The following is a 19,588-nucleotide window of genomic DNA, read 5'->3' on the forward strand; positions in this document are numbered from 1 at the left end:
TTAGCCAAGATTTATGGATTGTAGCATGATTTTTACGAAGAATCTAGGACAGAAATTGACAAATTCATTTGATTTCAACAGAACTTGACAGAACGTGACAATCATGCTCAACAAAGTGAGATGAATCTAATCATGCCTCCCATCGTGCTCACTTAAACTTTTGTTAGGTATGCAAAGTATAGATATTTTTGAAATGCAAATCCGAATTCGAAATATATATTCAGTTTCAGAACTTGGAAGCAAGGAATGATTCGTCATGTGATGCGGGGAGCTAACCATTCTCAACGTCATGATTATTAGCTTCGATCCGCGCAGCTCATTCAGATACATAGATCCAGGAAAAAAGAGCTTGTAGCCATGAGCTATCGAGTTAAGCGCATGGCCGATTGAATTTATTCCTTGGACGCAAGAGAGGTAAGCTACATGTACACTTTCCAGGTAGGAGAATTTCATTCATGTACGCTCTCTCCATTTTCAATCCCATTATTGAATGTTTATTTCTTTCTTCCCTCACCTGCGCCTCGGCAGACACTTTACATATTTTTTAGTTCAAAGAGCCAGCTCTGGCAGTGTACGCAGAAATTCATCACTTCATCAAGGCACTTTTCAAGCCAAAACTCTAGATATGCCACCTAAACGAAAGAGATCCTCAGTGGCGACCACGCCCAATGTCGATGGTACTTCGACTCAAATCCTCCCTCCGAGTCAATCTACTACAACCAAGCCGCCACCTGCCAAACCGTCGCGGCAATCGTCTCGCAGAGACAAATCTGATACGAACCCCGAGCACAATGCAGATATTATAGATAGCAAGATAGCACTTCGCGCAAGCCCAGATGCTGATGACTCCGAGGAATCTTTTGACTTGAAGAAAATTAAGGTAGAATCAACACCAGCAAAGGAGAATGGTGTGAGGAACCCTGTCAAGAATGAGGATAGTGATTCGCCACTTTCAGATATTGGTGATGACCTTCCAGCGCCCACACCTGCTAAGAAACAGAAGAAAGCACCGACGAAGAGCTCAATTGCTGCGAAGAAAGGGTCGGATGAAATAAAAGCTTTTGTAGCGGAACAAGCAGCTAAAAAGGCTACGGTGAAGAAAATAAAAAAGGAAGATGACGGGGATGAATGGAATAAAAGGGATGGCCTCGACGGAGATGAGGAAGGGCAGATGGAGGATGCTGATGATATAAAACTGGAAGCGAGGAGACCACCTCCTGTCAACAGTGACTATTTACCTCTACCATGGAAGGGGAGATTAGGATATGTAAGTTTCTACCTCACTGCACTAGCTTCAAACGACTGACCTTTAAATCCAGGCATGTCTGAATACTTACCTTAGATCATCAAACCCTCCTGTCTTTACGTCTCGGACCTGCCGTATAGCTTCCATTATCGAACATCGCCATCCATTGAAAGATCCTTCACAGCCTGAGCATGCAACCAAGAATCGACCAGATAAATCGAAGCCAGCTTCTATCGTGCGAGGACAGCGATACGTCGAAGAATTGTGCCTGGCAAATGTCCGAGACTTACCAAAAATGTTTCGATGGAATGAGAAATATGGGATTAAATTCATGAGATTGAGCTCGGAAATGTTTCCGTTCGCTAGTCATGCTGAGCATGGCTACAAGCTTGCCCCTTTTGCTAGCGAAGCTCTTGCGGAAGCTGGGAAAGTTGTAGCTGAGTTGGGACATCGAGTCAGCACACATCCTGGACAAGTAAGTTAACATATTTTGCCGTGGAAGTAAACACTGACAAGCATGCAAAGTTCACGCAATTGGGTTCTCCACGTCCAGAGGTCATTGCAAATGCGGTTCGAGACCTTGAATATCATGATGAAATGCTCGGACTACTTAAACTACCAGCTCAAATCGACAGGGATGCAGTTATGATCTTACACATGGGAGGTACATTCGGCGATAAAACTGCCACACTCGATCGCTTCCGTGAAAATTATGCTAAACTTTCACCTTCCATCAAACAACGGCTCGTCCTAGAAAACGATGATGTATCATGGACTGTTCATGATCTCCTTCCAATCTGTGAAGAGCTTAATATTCCTCTTTGCCTCGATTTTCACCACCACAACATCATGTTCGATTCTAGTCAAGTTCGTGAAGGCACTAGGGATATCATGGATCTCTTTCCTAGAATTAAAGCTGGATGGACGAAAAAGGGTATGACGCAGAAAATGCATTATAGCGAACAGACTCCCCAGGCCATAACTGGTCGTCAGAGACGAAAGCATAATCCTAGACCAGCAACCCTTCCGCCCTGTGCAAATGATATGGATTTAATGATTGAAGCGAAGGATAAAGAGCAGGCGGTATTTGAACTAATGAGGACATTCAAATTACCGGGATATGAAAGATTTAATGATATTGTACCATATGAGAGAGACGATGATAATCGCGTTCTACCAAAGAAGCCCAAGAAGAAAAAGACTAAGAAGCAAATCAATGAAGAGATTGAAGAATTTGGTCACGAGGTTGAAGAGGAGGAGGAACCAGTTAAGGATATAATACCAGAGGAAGAAGTTGGCATGGGAGGAAAGGATAACCGTGTATATTGGCCAGTAGGTATGGAAGAATGGTTGACACCAAAGAAGCGAGAAATCAAGAAGAAAGGCTCTGAAGGGGATGAAGAAGAGGAGATGTTCAAGCACCCTACACCTGCAAATTTTGAGGCCAGGAAAAAAATTACTGAAAGAAAGAAGATGCCTTTTGATGAAGGGATCAAGGAGAAATTGGCGAGCGCAGAGTGTTTAAATGATGTGATGGAGGTAGTAGAATTAGTGAAGAGTTCACAAGCTAAGGTAGACGAGAAGGCGGAAGTTAATGGGTTTGCAGAGGGACCTGGTGGCTCTTCTAAGAAGAGTACGCCTGCCAAGAAGAAGGCAGCACCCATGCCAGCAAAGAAGAAGAATGCGAGAAAGGTTCAAACGCCTAGTGCGAGCGTTTCGAACGAAGATGAAGATGAGGACGATGATTTGAGTATGCCTGATTTATCGGCCGATGATGAACTGAAAAAACCGGCTTTGAAAGCTAAACCGGCAAGACAGAGTGGTAGAGCTGCGGCTAAGAAGAAGAGTTACGTGGAAGTGGATGGGGATGAGGATGAGGATGGAGATGAGTAGATTATTCAAGTATATATGTTTCTGGTTATAAAGTGGATATGTTTACTATTATGTTCTTGTTATCTTGTATATTACCACATCTGTACTATTATTATTCTCATATCTGTATCAAAAATTCCTACCCTACGCATTTCATCAGAATCTTGCATTCGTGATCATTTCCCCTTCTTTCTTTCCTTCCTTCTTTATAACCGTTATAGGTAGATATCGTTATTGAAAATATCAAATTGTCTTTTTCATACAATCATATTATTTCCTGAAATTTGAATATACGCAGGAGAAGATAATGATTAAATATCGTATATACTAGTAATACACTCAAATCTGGTAATCCCCTGTTTGTAAATATATTACTATATTTTTGAAAGGTTTGGAGTGCAGTGGAAAATGCGGCAGGGAAGTTGGATCGTCGTGATGGTGGTGGTGTTATACTGGCCTTGGATGGAGGGCAGGGGGTGGTTATTCTTTTGTTTCTTGTGGATGTAGAAATTGAGGGATTGTTGGAGGTAGGTAGGTGGGTATACAATAAGAAGCTTTTTTTATGGCTGTTGATGTAATTGTTTGATATTAGGTTGGGGGTTTTTGGTGGTGGGTATTGAGTATGTATTCGTCTGCGGATTTTGGGTTTTAGATGGATGTGGATGTGGATGGATTGTCGAGGTGAGAATTGAGATCGGAGTGGGGTTATTTGGGGATGAGGATAGGGGAATGATGTTAGGGGGGTGGGTAGTGAGTAGTTTTGAATTTATGGAAGTATCGAGAGGGGTTTGGGAGGTTTGAGACAGGGTAGGTGGGAGTATATGCTGGATACCTACGTAATGCAATTTTTGTGTGATTTTTTTTGGTACGCTTTGGATTCATTTTGTTGCTGTTTCAGTGTTTCGATTGGAAGGTTGGTTGTGTGTAGGGTACAGAATGGTATATTTGATGATTGCCATTTATTTTTGAGTAGTGAGTGAGTGGTACTGAAGTTCAAATAGTTCAAATGGCTTGAATAATGATCATTTCCCTGCCCCTCCCTCTCATCCGCTTTGGAGATTGTTGGTGATCACTCTTGGAGTATATTTGAGTCGAAATGGTGATTCACTCCGTGGGAATTCATCATACTTTGCCTTTATACAGATTTTAATGATAGATGATATTGAGTCTAGAAGACTCACCTGATGATGTCTGTGTATAGATGTTGTTACATGTTTGTATACGACGATTGTGCTATTCTATAGCAGTTGTAATGTATTATGGAAACGCGGGAAGTGGTCAAGAGATCACTACCCTACTTCTTGGATAGTCTTTGCACGTATAAATGATTAAGGATGCTGATCATCCAAGTAATATAGCTCCGCGTTGCATTGACACTTCTTATTGTCCTTGGAGATATTGATCATTCTTGCCAACGTAAATATGATTACTTCAAACTATACGTGCATTGTATCGACTCTATATGCGCCTTACATAAACAATAGACAGCTATGCAAACGCTAACAAAATACTCATCACTTCATACATCTATATCTTCTACTGCCAAAGCATATAAAGCAGAGATTTCCACCCGCATCTGTCACCGTCTTAAAAACGAACAACACAAATGATACATAACATGAAGGCTCATACCGACCACATCACTACCTCCTCATCCATCAATGTCCAAACAAACTCTTGTTCCAGAACTCGATCATAACCTTCCCAAAAATATCCTATCATCCCACCCCCACATCCACAAAAACCGCATTCACTCCCCGAAGAATGCAAAAATAAATGAACAGAGGGGGATTCGAACCCCCGCGGGCTAAGCCCATGAGAATGCTAGTCGATTTTACATCAACCAAGCTTAGCAGCTTGAGTCACACGCCATAACCACTCGGCCATCTGTCCTTCATACATGTTATACTGAAAGTAGCACATCAACCTTCAAGACCCCTCCAAAATTCGCATGCGCAATAAACGAATAATAAAGCCGCATGAAGAAAAACTCGAAAAAGAAAAAAAAAAAAAGTGTCGGGAACATCCACAAAAGCAAGATGGATCCAGCGGGGCATTCTGCACTAGAGAAATGGTAATGGATACTGCTAGTCAAAGCTTTGAGTAAAAGAAAGATACATAGTAGGAAATGCATGTTCAGGTATCAAGGTGGGTGGAGCCCAAGAGTCAAAAGTGCAAAAATTCATATCTGGACGAAGGGATTTGAGCCCAACGGGGGGGTCGAACCCCCAACCTTGTGATTAAGAGTCACACGCTCTACCGATTGAGCTAGCCGGGCAGGCTATATATGATAGATGTTTGTTGAAGCAGTGGACGTCAATCAAACTGTTATTGCTAGAGGTTAGAAGTGAAAAATCTTTAAAGAGTTTTCGAGGAGGGTTTGAGGATAAGCGAGGGGGTGTATTTTACCGTAGTTTATGTTGGTAGGAAGCACGGTCCATTCATTAATCAGGCATGCTGTAGTAGATAGTGGATTGTACATCACCTTAAAGATTTTAAGATTACTCATGTTTAAAGTTTATATAAAGTGGAATTTGAGTTGTTGATTAGGAAGAATATTCACTTGCATAAAGTCAGGATAAAAGATACACGTTTTGAGATTTAATGTTCAGGATTGAACAGTAATGATCTTTTAACCTTCATTTTCACCAAGAGTAAGACAACCTGTAGAAGCTTGAATATCCCATGAGACAAATGCTTGGATATCTATCGTTAAGGTGAGCAGCCATAGTAAAAGGACTAACATGGGCTGAGACTATTTGAAGGGGAAGGCAGTGAAAAAAAAAGGTTAGGCAGCCAAAACCAAAAGCTTGATTAGAAAACATACAACAGTAGGGATTCGCTGGTGGTCACCCACCCAACTACTAATCTACCGATCTGAGGCTTGTGTATGGCAGAGCGGACGGGATGCCCAATTCTCCTCAGTCTATGGTCGTATGTGAGTGAATCGGTTTAACATGTGAATATAGCCGACCTTTTTGTGATGCTTACAGATTTTGTTGAATGTCGAGTGTTGAGTCCGTCGCACGCTGACAATGTGGCATCGTAGGAATCTTATGTACTTTCATACTGGCCCTGTTAATGCTACATAACATAATTCCACCGTTACATTTCAATAATTGTGGCGCTCGTATCTGTCGGAATTTATCAAGAGATTCATTGTCCAGGCTTATTTGCCAGGTTGTTTATGGGAATGGTAACCTGAGATTTGATAATATTAAATCGTGGTCGGTATCCTTGTTGAGATGAAATTTGGCCGTTGACATTGATATCGGCTTCATTAAATGACTTCTATTTTCGATCACTTATATCCTCGAACAGACCAACATATGAGTGAATCTATTTCTTTCACTGTCATCTTTCTAGCTTTTCTTTCTGGCTGATTCTGAAGTATGGGGAGAGCTTCATATGTGTTACTGTACTGTAACATTTTCAGATGAACTCCTGATGGCAGTTTACACGACATTGATGCTGCTTAAATGAATCATGATAGTCGTCAAAGCACAATCTGAGGCTTTATGCAAAACATCTCAAGTTATATAGTCCGTATGTTGTGATCTTACGAACATGCTTCTCTCTCCATGACTTTATGATCTACCCCACTATTTCTACTTTTGCAAAGAAATTGGTTCGTCCATTCCGGAGTAGACCTTAATTCCTTGATAAATGGGACAGGTTTCTCATTATTGGAATCTCGTGAATTTTTCCCGGGCCCTGGACTTTTCCCTTCCAATAATGCCATGATCGTTGCCACGCGAAGGGAGATCAGACATGTTCAGTATCACCATAGGGTTTTTGGAAAGCATCAGCACCGGAGTCAAGTTATCATCAGATACTCCGTCCGGGAAATATAAAACAGAAATATTCAGCGTGTCTCTTTTTCTGTTCCCGTTGTCAGATTTTAAACGTTGCTGGATTGTGTGAATTGATTTCTTTTTCTCACTCTATCATTCCTTCATCATTTTTGAAGGATACGATCGATACTTTAAGCCGTTACATAGGAAAGAGTCATGTTCTATTTTCATATCATCATCTTGCTATGGAAGGTTTGTTATCCCTCTTTCCCTTTCTCTTCCCTGAATCATAACCAACCAAGCTTCGTAAGTCCCTCTTGAACTACTATTCTTGTTACGAACTAAGGACTGCAAGCGAGAAAAGACAACTTAATGGAGAACTCCATAGTCCCCATGTTTGACACTTGACCAATCATATTGATAAATTTACGAAACGGTACCTGAATGTGGATCTCTTTCTAGAAAGCTTCTCATCCAATAATTATCAAGTAATCATGGAAATTTCCTAAAGAAAGCAGTAAAGGTGGCTCAGTCAATCTTTACCCCTGAGCTAAAGCTTGTCGGTTTCGGCTTGGTCCCCAAGCTTTTCCACTCCTGCTTGGTCTAACTTGCCCACGGCCCCACCAGGACCGCTGATCCCTGACGGACCCCTGGTGATTCCAGACTCAGTTCCGAGCAAGTAATAATCTTTTTCTTCTCTCTCTTCTCTCTCTCTCCAATGGCTCATCCCCTGTTCATACTATCCTCTGTAGAGATATTCCGATAGCCGTGTCGATTCTAATGTCTTCATACCACGCACGCTCATTTCTTGTCTTGCCTCTTGACTTTATCTCTTTTCATACAATCTTTTATCCTACTCATACCTGTAATACGCACATTTTATACACCCAAAAGTCATTTCCATATTCCAGATTCACCCAACCCTCATTTTACCTCCATCTCTCACATTCGCTCTTTTGCTTCAATCTTGAATATTTGCACCTGTTAAATAACGACTAGCTTCTACAGCTTTGACCATACTTCTATTCGTTCCAGGTAGACCCTAGGCCATATTATTGTCATACAGCTTTCCCACCTACTCTCTAGTCAAGGCCTCAAACCTTCGACACCTAATCATAGAGACAGCTCAACATACAATTGGAATACCATTCCACTATAATATAATAGATATCGACGTCGAATAGAGAATCATTCTGAGTTAGGAGATTTGGGATTCCCGGCGGCATACAAAGGCGGTTTTCCGCAGTGCCAATCCACACCGTCGCCATGATGTTACGGCCAATCTCAACCTTTTCAACTCTTTCCTTAATCTTCTTGGGAGCTCTGCCGGGCAGAGTTCTCGCAGGCCAAACCCTCACGACAACAGGCTACACATCATGTCTGGCCGACTCGACGGTGTCGGTGCAGAAGATGGCCGTTACGTACGATAATGACGCGAAGACAATCACCTTCGATGTGGCCGGAACGAGTACCCGGTCTCAAAATGTGAGCGCTGAAATCAATGTTACTGCGTATGGAATTTCAGTCTATTCAAAGTCTTTCAACCCATGTGATTCTTCTACATATATACAGCAATTATGTCCGAGTAAGTTTGGTCTCCTTTTATTAAGCTAGAAGAACGATCAAAAACTAACTCTCTCATGATAGTCCCCGTGGGAGTTTTTGCTGCATCCGGAACACAAGCCGTCCCAGATCAATATGCCTCGATGATTCCCGCCATCGCTTTCTCGGTACCCGATATTTCCGCTGTAGCTACGATCGAACTCAAGGATTTGAATACTTTAGCTGAAGTTGCTTGCGTGCAAGCAGATGTCACCAATGGAAAAACCACTGCCGTCGCTGCCGTATCCTATGTTGCAGCAGCCGTAGCCGGAGCTGCTGCTGTGGTCGGTGGAGTTTCTGCACTCGGTGCTGCAGCTAGTGGAGCCAGTGGAGCAGGAGCAGCTGCATCTAGTCCTTCGTTTATGGAATGTATGACTTGGTTTCAAGGCATGGCTATGAATGGAATGATGTCCGTCAAGTATCCTCCGGTTTATCGACAATTCACCAAGAACTTTGGATTCAGTACTGGACTTATCCCTTGGACCGCTATGCAGCAATCGATTGATAGTTTTCGAGCTGCTACTGGAGGTAATTTGACTAATGATAGCGTTACGTATTTGAAAAATGCTACGCTGGTATTTGCGGATGGATCAACTGATACTCCAAGACGATCATTATTCTCGAGCTCTGTCCTCGACGCCCGAGATGTTGTGACGTCAGTCAACGGAACAGGTACTTCTAGTGGCACCACTGATACCGCGGCGATTATCGAAGAAAAAGTAGCAGGAATCAAAGCCTACGTCGAAGAACTTTCCGTTCCCCAAGCCAACACTTTCATGACGGTTCTTCTTATCGTTGCATGTATTATCGCCGCCATTGTCGTCGCAGTCCTCGCTTTCAAGGTGCTCCTCGAGACCTGGGCTCTCTTTCGATCTTTCCCTGAGAGTCTCACTGGATTCCGAAAACATTACTGGCAAACCATGGCTCGTCTCACTGTGCAATTAATCCTCGCTCTCTACGGTTCATGGGTGCTCTACTGTATATTCCAATTCACCAATGGAGATTCTTGGGCCGCCAAAACACTCGCGGCTGTAACGTTAACTATCTTTACTGGTGTTCTTGTATTCTTCGCTTACAAGATTTCCACGGCGGCAAAGATCATGAAGGAGAGAGATGGAGATGTATCGGGATTATATGAGAAGAAGGATAACTGGCTCAAATACAGCATGTTTTACGAGAATTACAAGAAGGATTTCTGGTGGTTGTTCGTTCCAGCTATTATTTACATGTTCGCAAAAGGATGTGTATTAGCTGCAGGTGATGGACACGGTCTGTCTCAAACTGTTGCTCAACTCATCATTGAATGTCTAAGTAAGTACTCCATTCCAAAATCATAAGCACTTCATCCTAACTCGTGTACAGTGCTCTCCCTTCTCCTATGGAGTCGTCCGTATGAGAGAAAATCCGCAAACGTAATCAACATGTTCGTTCAAGTCGTTCGTGTCCTTTCCGTAATATGTATCCTCGTCTTTGTCGAAGAACTCGGTATTGCCGAAACCACCCAAACAGTCACCGGCGTCGTCCTCATCGCCATTCAATCTGTTCTTACCGGTACCCTCGCCATCCTCATCGGTGTAAACGCTGTCATCTCCATCATCAAACAAAACCCCCATCGTAAACGTCGCAAGGAAGCCGGTAAGTTTCTCTCCCTTCACCATTCCTACCCCTAAAAATAAAAGGCAAACTAACTCCCACAGAAAAACTTAATCGCGACCTCGACAACCTCACTCCCCTCGATGCCCGCAACTCCCTGCTCATGGACTCCAAATCCAGCATTCATTCCTACGATGCCGATCCCAAACACCCCTATCTACACTCCACGCACGAAAGCCACGAGCCTTCAAGTTTCATGAACGAGCCTGCAAACCCGTACTCGCGCAGTCGGGAGAATCTCGTGGAGGGCGCGGCGCCCGTGGCCGGAACCCCTCATCAGAGTCGTCAGCCTACGGTGCCGGATATGAATTATGGGGGTGGGAATACCGGGGCTTATAGGGGGATGGCTTATTAGATGATTATGTGGGATTAAAGCGTAAGGAGCTTACGTGGAAGGAAGAAAGGAAAGGGAGGAAATAAATCTAGAAAAGAAATAAAGGAGAGGAAGGAAAGAGGAAGAATACCGTATCTTCATACATAACTTGAAGCATACACACATACCTTCCCTTCTCATCTCATTCATCTCAACGCATCTCATCTCATCTCACTATCTAACCAAACAGCTTGCAAGCGAGCCTCGGACGAAAAGAGAGGAGAGAAAAAAAGAGAACGATATGATATGCTATACCCATTGCAACATTAGCATTATAAGTCTTACATTATACACAAGATAACGATTTCCTTGCGTCATTTAGCGTCACAAAATTCTCTATTTTATTTTTTTTTACTTTTTTTCCCCCAAACCTGTTTTTTTGTCGATATGTATGTAGGATTCTTCTTTGTATAGGATAGGATTTGGTTGGATAGTATGGGATAAGATAGTATAGCAAGAAAGGAAGTAAATGTTAGCTCTATTGTATGTTGTATTTTGTGTTATGGTGAAACTTGAAGATATGAGTGAGTGAGTAAGTAGATATGGAAGTAAGTAGCTGCAAACGAAACCGAATGTGTGTAGTGAGTGTAATATAATATGATTGGTTTTCATTTGGTGCTTATATGTGTGTATATATATATATGCTAGATATAGATAGATGAATAGATGGTATATACCCTCTTTTTCGTTTGTTTATTTTTGCATTTATTTTTTCATGTTTACTTTCATTTTTTGGTTTTTGAGAATTTTTTTTTGGCGGGTTGGGGGGGGGGGCGGTTTCTTTTCAGGGAGCTGGCTGTGTGTGGTGGGTGGTATGTGGATGTGATAGTAGTGTATTAATTGTAATTATTAATTGATTGATTGATTAGATAATACTGCGAATGTGGATGTGAGTGTGAGTTGAAGTTGAAGTTGAAGTTGAAGTTGAAGTTGAAGTTGGGGGGATGTGAATTTGTTGTTTGATTTAGTGGAGGGAGGGAGGGAGAGATGTAGTAATGAAATTATAATATATGTTATGGTTAATTAATCAATTCTATCAACTAATTATGTCCCAACCAAACCCAAACCAACCAACAATCACTACCAGAAGACCAGCATACTCTCGCCCCCATATCTCAATATCTACCTATCTACCTACCTACCTACCCCAATCTCAATCTCACATTCAAATATAACCAATCCAATCCAATCATAACCAACTTCTCCGCATTCAAGTATTAAACATATCTCCACATACATAAGAGATCTAGCTATTACAAACATATACACTCCAAACAACAAACCACACACAAAAAAGCCCTAAGAGCCAGAACTCACTTCACAAAGTATAAAGTATAAAGCCCAAATGAACAAACCATACCTTTTTCCTTCTCCTTCTCCTCAGATATACATACATATATACATATATATAACAAGGAAGAAAATGGACAATCTTAAACGCTTGTATAAATGTATAAAAGTTATCTGAAGAGAGGAAAGGAATCTTTTATTGCTGCTTTGCAGTTTTGTATGAAAGATAGATAGATGGATGGATGTGATGGATAGTATAGATGAGTATCTACTAAGATTACAATATAAGAAATTCAAGCTCTAACTCGAATGATGGAAGTGCTTCATATTACTGGATGGAGATTTTTCACGACGGTAACATTGTAGAGGCTAGACTATGGTTACATGGTGTATCAAGTCATATCCCTCCCCTTTGTCTCTTTATCTAGATCGTACTTGTCTTTGTCATACATAGATTTTGGACATGGGTAAATGTAATCCATACGATTTCCATGTAACATCAGGAAGATCTCAAGATTTCTCCGCAAGCTCGAAGTTCTCTAGTGTAGCAACCTTGTTTTTACTGGGAAAACTCATTAAACTATTGATATATAGCAATTGGATAATCTTCCACCCGGTCGAGTAGCTGTGCAATAACAATAATAAGATCCCGGCCGTTAATGTTCCAAACGGACTGTGTCCAAAGGATCCATTGACCCAACGACCTAATTGTACACGAGAACAGCTTTAATATTGGCATAACCACAAGAAATTACACCATGACCAAACTAGTAGAAACGCATGAACAGCGTGACGCCAAGACTATCGTAATTCACGATAAGTTTGGCACGTTACTTTCAAATGTCACAGCAATAGCCATCATCCACGGGAATCAACATGGTAAAAGCTTGTAGAACGTTAAAAATAACGCCAGATGCAAGACATGAGATTTATCACTCCACGTGATGATGCAACATTCCCGGATGAGCTATCTGAATGAGGTCGATCCACTAGAATAGATCGTCAATATTAAAGATCAGAAAAATGAAGCATTTTTCACGAATGAATCATGAAAATACCGGGACTTCTCGATAAATTACTTCGGCACATTGTGAAGCTCATACCCAATCACATGTCAGATATTGTCTTCAACTTCTTTCCATGGCCGCGCGCTTCCAGAGAAGATAAGGAACACCAGAAACTTCACATCTTGTTGAATGGAATGGTCAACAGATGAAGTTTGCAACCCAACAGCGCTTAGATTAAGTTTATTGTTTGAGATGTCAATATTTGACTGTGGCCAATACATTGATGGTTCATCTCATCTGCATACATCTCCTTTTCATCTTCTGAAATCACACTCGGACTATCTGAGAAAATGATTCAACGATAGATGAAGTGAAAAAAAAAAAAAAAAAAAAAAGTGATGCGACTGACTCGAGAAAATAGGAAACTTCCCTAATGTACGGTAACAAATCAAGAAGGGGGGTTGTGCAAAGAAACTGCATCGACTTCATCTGTGGTACACGCTCAACTTTTCGTATTTTGGGCTAAAAATTTCCGAAAAGAATGCTTGTGTGTGGAGCATTAACCAACTAATCTCCATACTGAGCAGCCACATCCGTGATCTCTGCTACAACCTGCATCAAAAATCTTGAAAGATGGATGGTCTTGTCCTAATGTTCCCAATGTTCCCTTCATTCGGTCAGTGTGATTACTGTTCGAAGTACATATATAATCTATATTGCAAATCCTTGTCGTCGATTGACAATTCAACAGACGTATATGTCATTGAAACAAAGTGATCCCCTGCATTTAGTCTGAGCACATCACAGCAGGTTAAAGTGGATGGAATAGCCAATGAAAAAGGGGATGAAATGTGCTTGGAACTTCTGATATGGTAGCGACTGGGGTCATGATGGCAAGGGAAAAGGCACCTCGACTTCGCCCTCGCTCGGTCGATGGATGGATGGTAGGACAGTTGGGATGGATCAGTGAAGCCATAGCATTTTGATAATGTGATTGAAATTTACTGTACTTCCAAAGAGGTGACAAAGGCTGGTTTGGTAAACTCTGCTAGGTGGTTTTCTTTCTCGTTTTATCGTTTCATCCATTTCGTATCCCACGTATGGCTCGGAAAGTCGCAAGATCTGTTCATAAATTCATCATCATCATCGTCATCATCATCATTATTTGCTTATACGGGGTATTCTTGTAGAGTAGAAATGAGAAACGATCCCTCAAACATCGGATAAGAGAGAAGAAGTTTATCCATGAGAAGATTCTAGATGGAATATGGAGGGAGGACGGACGTTTTTGATTTATTGATCGTCTCGTCAAGGGTGGTCGTATCCGGATTGTCTAATGCAGTTAATAAGTGCCGGTACAATGTTCTGGTAAAGTGATGAGGTCAATGCGAAAATAGAAATTGATGATGCTGTTCAAAGTATAAATATATTATGACTTAGATTGGATGACAGGGTGAGCTGGCTGAGTAACCCACAGTTTGGAAGAGAGAACTTGTCATACTGTGTGACTTTTTAATCAATGGATGAGTGAATGAGTGGAGGAGTGGAGGAGTGGAGGAGTGGAAAGAGTGGAAGAGTGAAAAGAGTGAGTTGAAGTGAGAAAGAATTTGGATTAGAAAACGAATTACGGGATAGGGACGAAACACCCTTGAAAGCTTGGCGCGCTAAGAAATGAAGAGTGGATTGTAAAGTCTTGTAAGCTCCACAAAAATGTTCAGAATGCTCAGAAAGTTCATGCAGGGTGGGAACAGAAAAAGTCTCAAACAAAAAATGACCCCTGATTCGGATTAGTGTTGCATCAGGCTAAACTTATCAAGGCTTAGCCGGGAGATTCGCAACTGCTCAAATTTTGGTTAAAGCAGGTACGGAAATGCTAAAAGCAGGGGTGGCTTCAACTTTTTCTGGTGGAAAGGTGGAAGAGGGGAAGAAAAAGGCATCACGACCCAACATAACAATAATAATATATTCTGGCTTGCTGGTAGATGATTAATAAATGAAGTGAACAGGAGGAGAGGAGAGAAATGGAAAATATGGGAAAAAGAGAAAGAGAGAAATGATCTTGCCGTAGGTACTACTATACTATGAAATTATTATTCACGTAAAATGTATATCGCATATTGATTGATTGTACTGTTCACACAAAATACGTAGATACATACTAGGTACATACCTAGATAACTACTACTCACTCACTTCCAGTGTCATCATTCATCCAAACTTCCCTCACATAGACATACTCCGTAAATATCACCATTATACCATTATACCATTATTCATATTTCTGCCTATTACATTACTCAATACCATCCTTTTTCACCAATTTGCAAACGCACACAATATCTTTATCGATCCTTCCCTTCTTTACACCCCTACTCATAACTTTTCCCATCTTTCTACTACTCTATCTGCCTGCTTACTTGGCGTTTCTGTACCTTCATCAATTCCATCCCTCTATTCTCTCGAAATCTTCTTTTCCCTACCCAGTACTTACCTATCAGCTCTTTGAATAATATTATTCATCCATTCGCGCCTCTGCAGTATCTTTCTTCTACTAATCCTTTCCCCTCCCTCAGATTCAGGAATCGGGCAACGAGCTTCACGACCCATTCATTTCATTTGATGGATAACGACAACGACCCATAAGTTATAACGAACAGAAAGATACACTCCGTACAAAGTTCCACAGTCATACAAACGTACCAGAAATCATCTCCCTTCTCCACTAAAGTATTGATATCTATACATATTATTGCATGCATATCGCATGCGTCGGATATAGCAGCACATATGTCCAGAGGTCCCATACCCATACCAAAATAAAACCCCGTCTTTCGTGTCGAAAACGAAATTGGAGAACCTTTCATATATTCTAGGATCTATTCAACTCCTTGCTAGTCAAGACCATCAATCCCACCTAAAGCCTGAGACTTCTGAAATTTCATTCCTATCTTAGGCTTGGAATCATTGATTCTTCTTTTTGGAATTCTAGGAATACTTTCAATTTACCGGATAATCGAAAGAAATTGGAAATCTTCCGCAATATAGTTTCTACCTCTGATAATCCATTCGGAACGAGGCATATACAGCATATTTATACAATTCGCATGAGCGCTTCAGAAACAGAACATCCTCGGCTTTAATACTGTGCAGATCAAAACAGGGCGGGCGGGTCCTCGCTCGTACCATTCTGGTCTTCCCCCGGGAAGCGGACGTGATTATTCGATCGCCGGCCAACTCCTATTACTGCAGATGCCAATTACCATACTGATCTGACCTGTTGCCATACTGGCCACACTTTTTTTGTACAGTACCGTTTGTGTTTCAATTGTTGTGCATTCTTTGCAGCTTCTCTTTCCTTCGTGAGGCGTCATTCATTGTTTTTCAAGAGTCGCAGAAATTTGCAGCAGGGGGTCTGTTAATCTACTTTACTTGCTTGTTTCAGCTTGCCCACGCTTTGGGGGATCTGTTGCCAAATACCTTATACTTCGAAGTCAGGACGAACTAATTCTTCCTACCAAATTTGACTCGATTGGCCATCTTGACGGTGATTTCTTACGGCCTTCCGTACCCCTCGATGAAGCATTGCAGCTTGACTGCTTGAAGACACACCCGTCGTTGACGACTCGAATCTCAATCCAACCGAGACCTGGCCTTCGATATTTCGTTTCGTCGCTTCGACAGCATCCTTTCAGAGAATTCAATTGATAAACATCTTTTCACTCCTTCTCAGTTGGCTCATAATGTGCCAAGATAAATAACGCAAACGAGGACAAACCCTTTACTATTCGTCGCGTCGATCGGCCTGCCCGACGACCTGAAAAACGCATGAACACGATCACCACCGAGCAAGATAATAATGGCTCTACCAAAACCGAAATATCCTCTGGATGATTCCTGTTCGATACTATACAACAACACACTATACACATACAACAGCGAAGCGTTTCAATCGCTATCGTTGGTTGAAGGAGCGGAATGGACGCAATTACCCCAAGGAGAATCAGTGACTGGAGGAGTTTGCGTAAAGGCGACGCCTGCGAACGGGCAGGATGCATTATATATCGTCGGCGGAACGAGTAGTAATACTACAGATGAATACTCGGGTCTTCAGCGATATACTTTTGATGATGGGAAATGGGAAACTATAACCACTACAGTATTAGTCGCTCAAAATCGATTATGGCACAGTGCTGTCTACTTGAATGCGTCGGACTCCATTCTGATGTATGCAGGAAGTCAAGACGGTACCCAACATCTATCGTCTCAGACTTTCACAATAGCAGCGTCGCCTCCATATAATGTTCTATCATTCGGGCCCGCTGATGGTGCTGTTGCGCCATCTGCCGGCATACAGCCTCTTTTACTCCCATGGTCATCGAGCTCTGCAATCTATATTGGTGGCACTGACACAAATACTGACGTGATGGTATTCGATCCAGCAACATCCTGGGCAAACTCAAACAGTACCCTGGCGTCCCCGATATATAGTACTTCGGCAGTCAAAGCAGTTGTCGTGACGGGTGACGATGGATGTAAGAATCTTTACACCTTCGACATGACTGTGGCACCCAATGTTGTAAACAGAACTGTTTTGGTTGATGGCAGTGGAAATCCAGTGCAAAGTGCGGAAGCCATTGTGTCAACAAGCACCACTAAAGAAACAGCTACTAAAAGAGCTAAGAGGAGTAGTCTTACAGAGGCTGATTGGCCTGCTTATAATGGTACACTAGCTCCGACATCCACAAGGACGAACTATTCTGTCGCGATGAGCGCAGATGGGGAAGTAGTAATATCGGGTGGAAATGAAGATGATGTTCTGTGCATATTCGAAGCGAAAGAAAATGCCTGGGCTGATGCCACATCAATGTTGGTAAAATCTCCAACACAACAAATCATCGTGCCGTCAACATTATCGTCGAGCGCAAGTCCTTCTGTAACTACAAGCTCCTCTATAGCTACAAGTACAGGTAACTCTACCGCCGCTTCAGGTGGATCAACCGATGATGATGCCGACCCGTTTCCATTGAAGGCACTGGCTGCATTGCTGGGCTCTATACTTGGAATCGCTTTCCTGCTCGTTTGTATATTAATTCTCCTCCGATGGCGAAAGAAAAAGAGGGATCTCAAAAATGCACATGCAAATGGATATCCCCTTGAAAAAGATGGGCTAGAGTTTTCGGATAGAGGTCCAGCTGATATGCACTCGTCAATGCCACCGCCGCGGCATGGACAGTCTGCATCCCAGGGCTCATATTCATCAATGGCTATATTAATGGGTCGTGTAGGGCATCGAAGAGGAGATGATAAAGGCAACGGGAGTGCGGGAAGTGGCACGAGCAGTCATTTTGACAAGAACTACGAAGCTGCGATAAGTCATACTACACCACCGGACCAGTCTTTCGCTCAAAGCGCATTGGCAAAAGAGGTGTCATTCGGTCAAGAAACAGTTACGCCACGACCCCGTAATCCTGGGACGCAGAGACGAGGCAGTACAAGGAGATCGTCAGGCTGGAACCGATATTGGTCTGGTGGAAGTGCAATGACAAGTTTCCTGGGATTTGGCGAGTCGAAACGAAACACGTCCAATGGTGACGACGAAGCCACCTCACAGTACTCCGATCCAAGGCTACCAACTCAGGCCAATACTCAAAGACGTCCAAGCCAAATTACTACAGCATCCTCTCTAGTGCCTCCTTTAAAAATTCCCATTCCGGGAGATACTCCACTATACCGAGTAGCAACTAATAGTCCTACTGTATCTACGGCTGGATCTCATTTTCCTATGGCAGCAGAAATGTCTGGCAAGATTGAAGGCCTTCGGCCGGACTCTTACCTCAGCAATACTTCATCTTATGATGATAAATCTGATGCATACTCCAGCGGTGTTCCGGAGAGTGTAAAGGATCCAGAATCATGGGCCATGGGCCATCAAGATCCGTCTCGCAACAGGCCAAGCAATGGCTACTCCGTGAGTGTATATACCACAAACAGAGATACTGCGGGGGGTGATAACTTTTCACTTCAAGTACCTCAACCACCACCACCTGTTCAACAACAGAGCCAACCCTCAATCCCTTCAGACATGAGCTGGCTGAACCTTGGTACCAAAACTCGAATATGATACCCCACTTTTCTGTACTGTAATATCGCATTCCAAACTGTCACCATATGTTCTTATCTTTCCTTCATTGATATTAGCGTCACTGCATTTTCATGTCTTGTCTACAATATCCTGTATTGTTGCACATGCTAGGTTTTTTGCTTGCGCGGCGTGGAATTGGGTCATTCTTGATATAAAATCCGACATCTCGGCCCGCGCGTCTGGCGTTTTTCCTTTCTACATTTTTCTGGACTTGCTTCCACAAAATTCCCTCTCATGTTCTCCTTACTCGAATTCAACCGACTTTTGTTTTTTGATAACAATACTGCTACTACTTTTCCTTGTTGGCGAAAACCGATGTCATAGTATGACATTGTACTTTACTGTACTAGACCTTGATCTTGCATGATCGGGAGTTATAACTCTTTTCTTTGAATAATTTGGGGGTGACTGGGAGCTTGTACCTTACCATGTAGTGCGGATATCTTTGAAGGAGGTGTGGTAGAGATATTACGTTATGGTATGGGCATGTATTGCGTTGGATATAATGGCTTAAATTTTGAGGAGAGCTGATGTGTTGTCCCAGAGGCCTATGGATAGGGGGCAGAAAGTGGCTATGTAAGTTAGATTCTTATTTTTGTGTTACAACCA

General features: G+C 42.3%; 7 protein-coding genes and 2 non-coding genes across 9 annotated transcripts; 5 read left to right on the forward strand and 4 right to left on the reverse strand.

Moving 5' to 3' along the window:
- Window positions 1-625: 625 nt before the first annotated feature.
- Window positions 626-3,139, forward strand: SS1G_04599 (hypothetical protein; the record flags this gene model as incomplete). Its single annotated transcript, XM_001594741.1, has 3 exons — window positions 626-1,267; window positions 1,320-1,721; window positions 1,772-3,139. 3 exons carry the CDS (start codon window positions 626-628, stop codon window positions 3,137-3,139), a joined length of 2,412 nt encoding a protein of 803 aa, XP_001594791.1.
- Window positions 3,140-4,895: 1,756 nt separating this feature from the next.
- Window positions 4,896-5,011, reverse strand: SS1G_14665. Its single transcript has one exon. It is a non-coding gene; the product is annotated as a tRNA-Leu (tRNA).
- A 312-nt stretch (window positions 5,012-5,323) lies between these two features.
- SS1G_14660 lies at window positions 5,324-5,396 on the reverse strand. The gene has a single exon. It is a non-coding gene; the product is annotated as a tRNA-Lys (tRNA).
- Window positions 5,397-6,274: 878 nt separating this feature from the next.
- Window positions 6,275-6,860, reverse strand: SS1G_04600 (predicted protein; the record flags this gene model as incomplete). Its single annotated transcript, XM_001594742.1, has 2 exons — window positions 6,275-6,409; window positions 6,717-6,860. 2 exons carry the CDS (start codon window positions 6,858-6,860, stop codon window positions 6,275-6,277), a joined length of 279 nt encoding a protein of 92 aa, XP_001594792.1.
- Window positions 6,861-8,181: 1,321 nt separating this feature from the next.
- Window positions 8,182-10,522, forward strand: SS1G_04601 (hypothetical protein; the record flags this gene model as incomplete). The annotated part of the gene is made up of 4 exons (XM_001594743.1): window positions 8,182-8,497; window positions 8,560-9,825; window positions 9,877-10,149; window positions 10,212-10,522. The coding sequence occupies 4 exons, from the start codon at window positions 8,182-8,184 to the stop codon at window positions 10,520-10,522; spliced, it is 2,166 nt and encodes a 721-aa protein (XP_001594793.1).
- A 2,066-nt stretch (window positions 10,523-12,588) lies between these two features.
- On the forward strand, window positions 12,589-12,723 carry SS1G_04602 (predicted protein; the record flags this gene model as incomplete). The annotated part of the gene is made up of 1 exon (XM_001594744.1): window positions 12,589-12,723. The coding sequence occupies one exon, from the start codon at window positions 12,589-12,591 to the stop codon at window positions 12,721-12,723; it is 135 nt and encodes a 44-aa protein (XP_001594794.1).
- Window positions 12,724-14,547: 1,824 nt separating this feature from the next.
- SS1G_04603 (predicted protein) lies at window positions 14,548-14,827 on the forward strand (the record flags this gene model as incomplete). Its single annotated transcript, XM_001594745.1, has 2 exons — window positions 14,548-14,578; window positions 14,661-14,827. 2 exons carry the CDS (start codon window positions 14,548-14,550, stop codon window positions 14,825-14,827), a joined length of 198 nt encoding a protein of 65 aa, XP_001594795.1.
- Window positions 14,828-15,288: 461 nt separating this feature from the next.
- Window positions 15,289-15,701, reverse strand: SS1G_04604 (predicted protein; the record flags this gene model as incomplete). The annotated part of the gene is made up of 2 exons (XM_001594746.1): window positions 15,289-15,313; window positions 15,538-15,701. The coding sequence occupies 2 exons, from the start codon at window positions 15,699-15,701 to the stop codon at window positions 15,289-15,291; spliced, it is 189 nt and encodes a 62-aa protein (XP_001594796.1).
- A 992-nt stretch (window positions 15,702-16,693) lies between these two features.
- SS1G_04605 (hypothetical protein) lies at window positions 16,694-18,958 on the forward strand (the record flags this gene model as incomplete). Its single annotated transcript, XM_001594747.1, has 2 exons — window positions 16,694-17,918; window positions 18,123-18,958. 2 exons carry the CDS (start codon window positions 16,694-16,696, stop codon window positions 18,956-18,958), a joined length of 2,061 nt encoding a protein of 686 aa, XP_001594797.1.
- Between the last annotated feature and the right edge of the window lie 630 nt (window positions 18,959-19,588).

Source organism: Sclerotinia sclerotiorum, genomic scaffold (assembly GCF_000146945.2).
Source record: "Sclerotinia sclerotiorum 1980 UF-70 scaffold_5 genomic scaffold, whole genome shotgun sequence".
NCBI lineage: Eukaryota > Fungi > Ascomycota > Leotiomycetes > Helotiales > Sclerotiniaceae > Sclerotinia > Sclerotinia sclerotiorum.